The sequence below is a fragment of the Austrofundulus limnaeus genome, unplaced genomic scaffold (assembly GCF_001266775.1).
Source record: "Austrofundulus limnaeus strain Quisiro unplaced genomic scaffold, Austrofundulus_limnaeus-1.0 Scaffold190, whole genome shotgun sequence".
Classification (NCBI taxonomy): domain Eukaryota; kingdom Metazoa; phylum Chordata; class Actinopteri; order Cyprinodontiformes; family Rivulidae; genus Austrofundulus; species Austrofundulus limnaeus.
Window position 1 is genome coordinate 114,227 of NW_013952592.1, and position 12,941 is coordinate 127,167.

Consider the following 12,941-nt stretch of genomic DNA (forward strand, 5'->3'; position numbering starts at 1 on the left):
AAACACCAGTTCAGCCCTTATGGGTTGTTTTGACCCAAGGCCAGCAGGAGGGTTAAACATGTATGTATTTTCCCAGTTTAACCTCAATAATCTGAAATATTCTTGTAAAATTATTACTTATAAAAAATAAAAGTGAGATTAAATACATCTAACTAAGATGAAAATCATTTTAAATGATAAAAGCTATGTCCAATATGTGTTTATACATTGTTTCATTGTTAAAACCATTCTTTTGCTGCTCGTTTACTGTTCAAAAGTAGTTTATAGATTTATTTGTAAAGATGTTTGCAGATTTGTACAACCAAACATGGCAATTACACATCTGCTGTGGTGTCCTTGTCAGAAGAGAGAAAAAAAACAAACAAACAGAAAAAAGAAACGTAATCGGCTTCATCTCTTTTTGTGTGCTGCTAAAAGAAAAAGATGTATATAGAGAAACAAATCTAATAGGTGAATTTATCCTGAGCGATGAATGTCTGCACATACCTTCATCACAACTGAGGAAATAATCAGAGAGATGTTTCATTCAGAAACAGAAATGTGGAGCTGAAGGGGACTTCGTTTATATTGATGAGTTCGTCTTTGGAGCTACAAGACAGAGACGGTCATTTATAAACTCATCCTACCAGACCTAGTGATGTTCAATACGACCGATATCCTCTCCAATTCTGATACCAAGTAAAACTCAATCCGATACTGAAAAACACCTAGTATGGTAAATCTAAAAAAGTAGTGAATTTCAAATCCCTACTTTATAAAAACATACAAGACATCAAAGTAATTTATTTCTTAATTCATTAATTTTAAACTCAGAAGAATATTGATGTAACGTCCTCATTTACACTACAGCTGAGCTAACACAACAGAGAAAACAAAGAGGACACAATCAAACAAAATATGACAATCGTCTTTTAAACAATACATGACCACATAAGTAACACAGACTGACTGAGCTGCGTGCCGCTGTGCATAGATGGAAGAAAAATTAGTTCCCTTCAAACACTTATGATTTAGTTTTATTACTTTTCATTGTGTTCCTGTAAATGTCATGACTACCTGAAATGACTGAAATATCAAAGTATTGATGTTTTGATTTTAGGAGTGATATTACAGCAAACATTTCTGGTATTGGTATCAATATTTCAGTGTTGTTCGGCACACCACTAACCAGAACTCTGATCTTGGCTCTGAGTGGTCAGAAGTGGTTAGGAAGTTTCTGCGTAGGTGAAAGTCTCATGGAAGCTGTTAGCGTTTATTTTTAGTGTCTTCCACCTGTTACAGTAACCCTCTGTGCATTGTAGTGTTTAAAAAAATGATTAAATGAACAAAAGGCTTTTTTTTTTACATTTCAACTCTGAAATGAGAAAACTTACATTCTCCCCAGTTATGCCTATAGATGTCAAATGTTCTTTCCTTTTCTTAATCAACCGTCTAACATCTGATAGTCTGAGTCACTTCAGGTTAAAACACGTAACGACCGGCGGGCAGGGTGGGATTTGATGGACTGTTAGACATTTTGACTTGTAGCTCCTCACTTTGCTTCGCTGCTATTAAGGCAATAATCCTGAAAACTTAATAACAGCGTCGCTGCGTTATGAGACAAGCAGTGGAGTAAAATTATCTTCCTTCTGGGTCATGAAAGGGGAGATTTTTTTAAAAAGAGCAGCAATAGTGGGGGTGGATTTAGAGTGGATTACGTGTGGGTGGAGGCAAAGGATGGAGGTAGGGCCATGAAGCCCCAGAGGAGTGTGTGTTTATGTGTGTGAGAGTGTTTAAGGTAAATCTGATTCTGTATGCTTGCTCCTTCAGCTTCTGAAACAATGTGGAGGCATATTTTTAGAACACTTGGCTATAATTTTTTTTAATTCACATTGTTTCTGCTCAGAACGCTTCAGATTTTAAGAGGAATTCCAACATTCATATAAAACATAATCGCTGAATATAAACGCATTACTGAGCCGACATTTCTGGACCATTATAGAAAATTACATCAATTAAAACATCCTCTAACCAGCTGCAGATAAACAATAATTAAAACTGAACTGAAATAAAGGCCTTTAAATAATGCATATCGTCCACCGAAAATACAAATGAGCAAAAACATTTCTCTTTACAGCAGCAGGTGATAAAAATGCAGCAACTATGAAAATTTATCATCGCACCTTAGGATTTAGATTATTCGCAATCATTTGTGTGTTTTTATCACATTTTTCATAAAGTCCTTGTTTGAAAAAAAATCAAATATTTGCAGAAATGTTTTTTTATGTGTTAGATTACATTACACCTCTCAGAAACGCGTGGAGTGAAAAAAGCAACTCTTCCTGTAGTAGATTAGCTTATTTGAAGCATTAAACAACATGTGAACGACACAAAATATACCTGAGACACCCCCAGGCATCAGTTATAGAATGAGGCCTGCTGCGGGTGACGTCTTCATCGCAAACAATTAGAAAAAAAATGAATTTCTACAACAACCTGACGTCCGATGATCGTCTCAGGAGGCAGTCTTCAGAGAAAAAAAAGAAAAAAAGAAAAACTCATAAGAGACAGCTGATGTTTAGAAACAGATTGCTTTGGGACTGGTGTGAAATATTGTATCCAGGTGTCTTCTAAATCATCTTTAGTGTCGCATAACATGACATGTCGAGACAGGAAAAACCAGGTTAGAGTCGTTTTTACGATCGCTGACCAACTGAACGCGAGACCTCACGCAACAGCAAACTGTTCCTCGCTGATGATGAAGCTGTAGGCAGACGCATCACAGTAAGAACACAAACTAGAGAAGCTCGTCGCAGGAGGAAAAAGTATCCTAAAACGTGCAGGTAATCTCATTAAAGGGTGTATTTTCACTCGAGCCATGACATTTCTTTCAAAATGTACCCGGCGACTTAGAAGAAGCATTAAATGCGGAGTCTGATCACATGTCATTCCCTGCAGGCTGGTGTCATGAAATAGCATCATTATGTCGCATCAAATCCTTTAATTTGTTATTTTCTCCTTTCATATATATAGAAAATCACTGCCTTCATGTGAAGCTCTGAATGAATTTCAACAAAACTCTCAGAAACTCTCATTGAATCGTCGATTAAATTGACAGAAAAAGTGCGAGGCTTCCTGTGATGAAGGCGTGACGTGCTATTTCCAAACATGAGAGCTGATTTATTCTGTGAGATTTCTCAGGTTCACAGTTTGCCTTCGTGTCAGAGGGCCTCTCACCTCCTGCCGACAACAATCTGTGGCAGCCGTGACACAAACAAACAGATCCAAAAAAAATTAATAAATGAAAATATGCATCCAGCATAATGAGCCACGCATTTAAAAGGTGCTCGGCTAATTGTGTCAGAAAACCGGGATGTTTTTAAATCATTTAAATTGTTAATTAAACAAATGGGGCCACTTCATAAGTGATGTTTTTTCCATGCACTTAGTTGCTTTTAGTGTTCATAAATTGGTTTATTTATTCGACACTAACACAAACTTGGTTATTTCTTAATTTTTTTGTAAAAGTTTCTTTATTTGAGTCCCTTTTTAAGAAAAACATCCCAGTTTGAACAGGTTTAGTTTTCCTCCATTTTCTTCTGTTTTGTAACAACAGTTTTTTAAATGTTTTTATGAACGTACCCCACTGATTAATCTATAAAATAAAAGGTTTTCGTTACAAAGACAGCAAGACCAGGTTTTAGTTAAACTTTAGGAAATTCCCACATTTTTGATGACTTTGATTTTTCCTCACAGTGTTAAAGTTTTGGCACCAAGGACATCATTATTAGCTGATCATTGAAATCGCACCTAGATAAATTGATAATTAGACAAAATTTTCAGACTAAGATCATCTTATGTTAGGAAACGATAGAGTTCTGTGGTTTTTCTAAACATCATGTTCACCTGTGTTTCCCAGCAGGCACTGCTCCAGGACTATAGAATGACTGGGAAGACCCTGACCAGCAACGTGACCAACAAGAATGACCCGCGCTCCCTCAACTCCAGGGTCTTCATCGGGAACCTTAACACAGCTGTGGTCACCAAGACCGACATCGAGGCCATCTTTGCCAAATACGGGAAGATCGTGGGCTGCTCGGTGCACAAAGGCTACGCCTTCGTCCAGTACGCCAGCGAGAGGAACGCTCGGGCCGCCGTGTCCGGGGAGAACTCCAGAGTCATCGCTGGACAGTCTCTGGGTAAGAAACCGGAGAGACGGCTTTTTCTGCAACACTGTTGAGGGTGACTTTGATGTTTGAAACTTGTTTTTTAAACTAAAATAACCAGAACTTGGTAGATTAAAATTAAAGTAATAAAATGTTGGTTTAAAGCTTTAATTATGTTTAAATGTACTGTTTTAACCATCTCCATCAAGTCTTTTATTTGTCAAGTGTATTTTTTGTTCTGTTTTTTTGTGTTTATTTCCATCTTGTTATCAATTTGTATCACTCATGCATCCTCCAGTATCTCACAAATTAGTTGCTAAAATGACGAATTAAGGCAGTAGTTGCACATCAACACAGAGGTACTAAAAGCAAAAACAAAAATTTTGATCACATCTGATTTTTTTTTCTTTCTGTGGTACTTGAACCAAACAAAGAGATTGGAAAAAAAACACAGAACATTTTTCCTTCTTTCTAATTGTTCAGTTTATTTAATGAATTTACAGGCTAATATAAGAAAACTTGAGTAACTGACTTATATCCTTTTAAAGTTAGCTGTGATTTGTTTTGATTAGCATTTAGAATTTGGTAAAAAAATGTTTTCGGCTACTTCTACTCTAATCTTCAGCTTTGTATGTAAAAAATGGCAGAATAATAGGTTGTGATTAGCATTTGACATGGTTTTTGGATCAATCTATGATAACAAAATTTCAGCTCAGTGTTTTTTTAAAACTGCTGAATTGAAGCCATTTAGTATTATCTCTAGCAAACATTTTGAATTTTCAGATCCAGAGGACTTTTCTTTATTTGTATGTGCCCCCCTAAAAACCACCTTGGCCACCCCTGTGCCATCCCTCGCAAAAAATTATCTCCGCCCCTGAAGATAAGCATCATTAACTGAGACCAGTACCTAAAACGCAATATAATTTCAGAAATCTCAATAAAACAGCTTTAAAAATGGGAGATTTCATCCAGATTCAGTCAGACCTTCACCTTTGATGTTTGATTCTTCTGGAACCTGAAAGCTTTACAAAGACTCAGTTTCTCTTTATATCGTCTTCTTTCTGCGACACATCTGTCTGCAGTCTTAAACTTGGTCTGGTTATCACCGGAAATGATTTAATCAATGCAGCTTCATTTGTTGTGAAAGTCAAATAAAGAAAGGATTAAACGGGTCACAAAACTCAGGAGATGAGGAGACGGATGGAGAGGCGACAGCCGGTCAACAACGGAGGTAAAACTCAGAGCCGTATATAAACCGGAGGGGGATTTAGAAGTTTGTTATAAATTTGATAGATCCCAGTAAATCTTCCTCTTATTGCTTATTGATTTGTTCAGAGCCTTCCTCATGGAAAATAAAAAAAATTCTCTCCAATCCCGGCTCCATCTTTAAAAATGAATGAGAGCTCTGCGGGGTCACGTCTGTGGTTCCACTTTGAATTTGCCCAGTTTCATGCGTTTATGTCCATGAAATTACACACGGCCGAGGTAGAACTGCAAAGAGCAGTTGTGTTTAAAGATTATAAATAATTACGTGCCTCAGAAAGTGTGAGTGTTTACCTGGAAAATTTCATGACTGGAAAATGAAGTGAAATTCAGGAAGCAGAAGTCTTCATCTGGGCTAAGCTAAAGGCTAGTCAAACAAGTTCCTGTTTTAAAATTGTTTAAGAGGTTTAATATTAACCAATGAGGCTTTCTTTCATACGCCGTATTTGTGAAAGAGTTGTTTATAATTGTTGTTGCAAAAAGTGTTTTTATTTGCACCCGCTAATTGGCAATTTTAATGAAGTATTTATTTAGATAATTGCAGCATTATAATACATACATAACTATGAAAATAAAACATTCCCTTTAATATTGTACAATGTTCTTTTCAACAGTCTGAAGCTGCAGCCAGGAAGTGATTCACTTAGCATAAATAATAAGAGCAGCTAGTACGTTCAGAAAAAGGGAGTTTAAAAAATGTCTGCTGCTGCTGCTCCTAAAGCCACTAATGAAATGTTGTGTCTGGGTTTTTATTTCTTTTATAAACGTCAGCTGCGGGGTTAATGCGGGCAAACTGCTGTAGCTACAGGAAGTCTTTTTTTTTCACAGCACAGAGCAAACTGAAGCTGCCTGTTTTAACACTGTGTTAATTAAACTTCAGAGTTTTACATCAATAGATCCTGGATGACTGTAATTTCTGTGCTTCACATAAATAATCATGCCATTATTCGCTTAAATTCATGTTTATTTTGAATCTCTTAAAAGAGGTTTTCTTATTTTGCGACTTTCAGAAGCAGCAAATTTTCAAAATAAACTAGAACCTTGTTTCTGGCCTAGTTTAGTATAAACATTGGAAAAACGTTATGAAAAGTTAAGTTAAATGATAGCTAGTTTAGTCCTATGTTTATAGTGTATGGATCATAGAGTTAAATAACACCTGAGCCCACCTACCCCATCCATCTGTGACATGAAAATTACAACCAAACAGGGCGATGACTCACAGCCGACAAAACAACTATTTAATTAACAGCAAGCCCAACTGGATCTGTGTCACAATGTTTTTGTAATATTTTTAAATAAATTAATGTAATTGTTCATTATGTTAATTTCATTCAACGATCATGTAAAACAGATTATATAAAGAAATAAATGAATAAATAATAAGGAAGTAACGATGATTTAAACCTGAGTTGAAGTCACTCAATAACATTATTATGACTTTATTATGAATAATGATGAGTTCAGCTAATAATATAGATTTTTTACTATTTCTTACCTATCATAAATAACAATAAAAATATTTACCAGTTGACAGAATTCTAAAAAAAGTCAAATATATTATTTTACACTATGCAAATATTACATAAATCTGAAGCAAAACCAGCTTATAATATTTAATTATTTGTGCTAAATTGTAGCATGATTCACCTGCATGCTACACTCTGTATAGCAATATATAAAAGCTAATATCTGCTACCTAATTCAGTAATAACAGTGATTACATCAGCTTTATGAGCTTATTTTAATTTTAAACTGTTACATTATTAGCTTAAGTTCTGATCAGATCATATCCACACTGAGGTAAATGAAATAAAATCTGCTTATTTGTGAAATGTGACACTTTTTCCTGTTTCTCTTCTGTTGATGCATCCGTAACACACAGGTTTTAGATTTACATTAGATACATTCTGATATATTAATAATATTTTTGTTAATATTGTCATTAACAGTTTTTTTTACTACAGTTTTTAAATAATCAGCCCATATTGTTGTCAAATGTCTGTGTGCTCCAGGGCAGCTGTGGCTTCAATGTAGCTCACCACCATCAGTGTGTGAATGTGTGAATGGTTAATGCTTGAAAGCACTGTACATGGCTAATACTTTATTATTATTATTATTATTATTATTATTATTATTATTATTATTATTATTATTATTATTATTATTAGTCTGTTGTTTGCTATTTTGCTATGGTACAGTAGGCTAATGCTAAATTCACACACTTGCTTAGCATGTGTGTTAGCCACGTTCTGATTAGCACTGCTGCTTCTACAGTAGATCACACAATCATGTAGTCAAGACTCACTCCTGCTGTTCTTTATACCTCTATCTATGGTAAAAATATATTTGTTGTAGACAATACTTTGCTTCATTTTATTACAAATGTTTCAGCTGAGGGTTAGTGTCCAAAAAGTGAAGAGTCAACAGGATCGCAGCTAGAAACAGCTTTTTCCCCTTTTTCTTTTGGCATGCTTAATTAGCAATAAGACTAATGATTCTCAGATACAAACAAACAAAAAGCTGTGTTTCTGTGTGTCTCGTAAATAGCCCCGCCAGTGTCAGCAAAAATTCACATGTTCAATTTGCATCCACTTAAAGAGGCTCTCCTCATTGTTATGCATGCTGACAAATCATGTGTTTCCAGAGAAACAGCAACAGTCACACGGCTGCCTCTGCTCGCACAAAAGTGAAGTCAAAGTGTCCAGTCAGAGGATCCTGTTGGGTGAGACGTGTCCTCTTATAACCAGAAATCATATTTCCCAGAGTGGCACGCTGCAGCTCTACTGCATCCTTGTAAACACACATTTACGAACACACGTGCGCACACACATGCAATAAATCCTGTATATTACCAATGCACCAGAAGTGCCGGAGCACACGTGCTCACAGTAACGTGTCCCTCCGCTCTGGAAATCATCTCCTGTGCCTTTATTCTGCTGCCTCTGTGAAATTGTGCCCTCAACACCTTATCTTTTAAACATGAACTTGATATTTGATTAGGCTCCAGCAGTGTGTGCAACCTGCACCAGATAAGATTTGGTGATATTTTCCTCAGGACTTTTAAATTACTCTCAGCGAGAAGTGACAACGGCGGACGGGTTGTGCGATGACACGAAGGTCAGACTTCAACCTTTGACGTCCTGAACAAACTTGGCCCGTTAAACTTACCCCAACTCCACACGCTCGAGCGGATTTAATAAGCGGTGGGAGCTCAGTGAACTGCCTTTACTCACTTTAATGTCTTTGGACATGACCGGCTTTTTCCCACGCGATGATTTTAAGTAGATGAAGCACATGAAGAAGTAACATCGGGTCCAACTGATGGTGGCTGTCATCAGGCTGCAGCTGCTTAACTCATGATGAAGATGCCTGCTGGTGATGAAGAGCACAGAGGAGGGTTCGTTTTCATTCCAACAGCTCAGCATTCTCCTAATTTCTGCCTCCGCTGCTACAATCTGGGCAGAGACATATCGATGTATCAGCTCTCATTTTTTATAATTGAGCGTCGTGATCATATCTGTTTTGGGTCACAGAGACTGTGGGCGATGGGGCTCTGGTAATGTTTGAGTGCCTCTCTGTGGTTAAAATACCTACTGCATTTCATTTTTAGTGAACCCAAGGGTTTGGAAATATGGATGGATACAAGTATTAAACAAAAAATAAATAAACATGAAAGAATAGAAGAATTGTTTTGGCTTTTAGAGGAGGTAAGTGGGGATGGGAAAAACAAAACCACCAAGACATGGTAAAAGAAAAAGAATAAAAAATGAAAGTCGAAAAAATGTTCAAAATGATATTGTAAACATGTTCAAAATGTTCAATATTTTATTTTTTCACACATTTACTCCTATTTTGTGGTAATTTGTGAAATATCATCTATTACTACATTTTTTCACGGATGATTTAAGCAGTTTCTATTATCAATAAAATTGATTTGATATAATATAATAAGAAATAGTAATTTTTACAAAAAAATCCTCATTTGTCAGCTTTGAAAAAAAATCCATCATAAACAAGTCTATTCTTTAAAATTAAGTTCCAAAGTAAAAAAAAAAAACAAACATCTGCACTGCCTCTCCAAAACGACTCATCCCTGATATGTTTTTACTCGACTTTTCTTTTGTAATAAATTGTTTAAAATAAACATCTTCAACGGTTAGAGGTCAAAAATGTGCAGAGCTTCAAGTACTTTGGGTCGACTTTCCAGGAAAATGAGGAGTCTGGTAAAGAGGAAGGGAAGAAGAGAGTCCAGGCTGGATGGAGTGGATAAAAGTTTCAGGAGTAGTTTGTGACAAAAAAGCAGTGTTGTTTAAAGTACCACAAAGTGATACTTGAGTAGAAGTACAAGTATCTTACCAAAAAATTACTTTGGTAAAAGTTGAAATCTCCTTTAGGAATATTACTTGAGTAAAACTCTTAAAGTATCTGATACTTTTTGTACTTACGTATTAAAAGTAAAAGTATTGAATTAAAATGAGCAGTTAGATTTTCTGTAAGGACATTTATTAGGAGGTGACCTCTCCAAAAAATACAGAAATGACTGTATCATATTAAAATAATTAGTTTATGTTAAATTTAGGATGCACTAGAGCTGTTTCAGTTTCTTCTGCTATATGTGTGTGTGTGTGTGTGTGTGTGTATGGTTGTGTATTTAGTGTCCATCAGTATCAACCGTATTCTTATTGGGGCGGCTGTGGTAGAGTGGTTAGGGGAGTCGATCCGGTTCGATTCCCGTCCAGTCAACTCAGTCGGTGTGTCCTTGGGCAAGACACCTTACCCGCCTTGCCTACTCATGATGGTCAGAGGGACCGGTGGCACCTGTGTATAGCAGCCTCACATCTGTCAGTGCGCCCCAGGGCAGCTGTGGCTACAATGTAGTTTGCCATCATCAGTGTGTGAATGTGTGTGTGCATGGGTGAATGTCTGCAGTGTGAAGCACTTTGAGTGTCCCGGATGGATAGAAAGGCGCTGTATAAGTACAGTCCATTTACCATTGCACAGGGTATTACATTGTGTGTGTTGTATCAGTGTGTGAATGTGTGTGTTGTGAGTGACCATGTCAGAGAGAGAACGTAAACTCATGTATCAGTATGTTCGTTTTTTACTGCACATGTATGTGTGTGTGTGTGTGTGTGTGTGGGGGGGGGGTGGTACTGTCAATGTTTTATCTATATGTTTATAGGTTTAACTGCACATTGGAGACTGGTGAAATGCAATTTCAACTTCTGTGTTATGGTTATGGTGAGTGGGGATGGATATAAAATCCATATGAGCGGAGGCCTCCTAAGTGGGCCCATTGCTCTCCCCAAAAAGACACTGGTCTTCATTCAGATCTTCTCGTCCCTCGGATGAAGGACACAAAGTTAGAAACACTCAGTGTTCTGAGCTTCTCAGGATCCATAAAGGGGTCCCCAAAAATTATTTTCCTTTGACCACTCAGAGCCAGGCAGTGGCCTAAGTAGTGCAAAGAGGTGTCTAATTCAATGCCACAGGAATCACACAGACCACTGTCATGGAGTCCCATCACCTTCCCATCAACTTCTGTGCTAACCCTATTACATAGATTTTGACAATAAAGTACACTTGAACTTGAACTTATATACATATATGAAGGGTGACCAAACCTTTTCCCCAAAATGAAAATCTATCTGACGGCTGCGGCTAAAGTCAATAATATAATTTATGAAATACAAATACTTCTTAAATACAGTCCTTTTATTTTAATGATTATGTCCTGCTGGAGTGTGACATGATTTGTTTGTGTATAAACTAATACGGTATCAGAATTTTATATATTTATACTTCTCATTCAACCACAATTAAATTCACGCAATCTAGGAGGCACAATTTATATAGTATTTAATTTTTACAATAACAATCTGGAATAAAAACAAGCAAAATGAAATAAAAGTAATGACTTTCTACTTCTTGCCTTTTTTTAAATGTAAGGAGTAAGTACAGATAATTGTGTGAAAATGTAAGAAGTAGAAGTAAAAAGTTGGCTGAAAAATAATTACTCAAGTAAAGTACAGATACCCAAATATTCTACTTTACAATAAAAAAGTATTTGTACTTAGTTACTTTGCAACTCTGCAAAAAAGGTCAAATTCTTTTCACAAGAGAACAATAAAGTTAGAAGCCAGTGTGACTCACTGTGGTGACCTCAGTGAGGGGGATTCATGTGATGCTGGAAAAAAACATGAAATTAAAAATACAAAATAACAATGTAAACATTAAAACTACTTGATTCCAGTTTCTAGCTTACCTTCCAGCTGCAGCTACTAACTTTCATAGAGTTTCTGACTGAATGAACACTAGATGGTGCTGAGAGCGAAGCAATGAGCCCAAATGATCTTCATGCAGGATTTATTCAGACCCTCTGCAGCTGAGACCACCTGTGCAGCTTACATTCAATATGTAATAACTTACTTTTTATTAATGTATGAATACTTACATGAGAAGTAAATTAGCATTACTCTTAAAGTTTTAAACAATACGTATTGATGGCTAATCTACTGCCAGTGCTTACAGTAAGATTAATTAGATATAATATACAGTATTTTATAATTAACCCTGAGCAGATTTCCTCAGTTCATTATTTATTTTAAAGTTTTTTCTCTCCTGATGTTACTTTCAGATAGACTTTAACATTTCTGTAAAGAGCTCAAAGACAGACAAAAGACAAAGTCTGAATTTGATTCATTCAGCTGACCGTGATGTGATGAATAATTGTGTTTCTGCTCGACATTTATTAGCTTTCAGGTTTTTGTCTTGTTTCAATTAGAGAGAAAAAAAGGGAAAACAGCAGCTGGTGGACGATTAAGACGTCAGGCAGCTGCACGGCCCGCGCCACCGTAATTAGATATTACAATTGCAAGTCTTCTTCTGGCGAGCCGGTGATCTGTCTCTGCTTTATTTAATGCGTCTCCCCCATCCATCCACTTTAAAATAAATGAGAAAAGAAAGCCGACAGATGACGGAGAGGCAGGGGCAAGAGGGGGAGGATGTGGAGAAATATTTGAAAGCTTATAGATACGTGTTTTTTTTAATTATCAAATCAATCATCTATTTAAAAGTCCCATAGCTGTAATTTTTATTTTCCTTGTGTGCACAAACAAACGGAAAAAGTAGAGGAAAATACATTAAAGGCTTGTAAATAACACTTGATTTCATCATGCAGAAATCTACATTTATGACCAGAGCTGCATGTAATGCAAATACAAAGCCATTTAACATTGGCATAATCAGTGTTTGATTATTATGAATGTGTTTTTGTGCAACATGTATATTTTTATACATCCGCATGTAAAAACATTGGAACCCTCTGAGGATATTTCATCATTTATGAATCAAGTCTATATACACTATATACGTATACAGTGGTTTGCAAAAGTATTCATACCCTTTGAACTGAAAAGTGCGACGTGCAAAAGTTTTCAGCCCCCTTTTCCCTGAGTGCAACCAATTGCATTCAGAAGTTGCCTGATGACTGCTAATGACTCAAAAGGGTCCACCTGTGTGTAATCTAATCTC

The 12,941-nt window shown here is 36.4% G+C and overlaps 1 protein-coding gene across 3 annotated transcripts in view; it reads left to right on the forward strand.

Moving 5' to 3' along the window:
• LOC106524499 (RNA-binding Raly-like protein) overlaps nucleotides 1-12,941 on the forward strand; it is a 46,084-nt gene that overhangs the window by 15,145 nt on the left and 17,998 nt on the right. For 2 of the 3 annotated variants that reach the window (XM_014018321.1, XM_014018319.1), the window contains exon 2: nucleotides 3,899-4,178. In XM_014018321.1, coding sequence (XP_013873775.1) covers nucleotides 3,923-4,178 — 256 coding nt within the window. In that variant the 5' untranslated portion in view covers nucleotides 3,899-3,922. The remainder of the gene's footprint in view (nucleotides 1-3,898; nucleotides 4,179-12,941) is intronic. The other variant, XM_014018322.1, reaches the window with a different exon arrangement.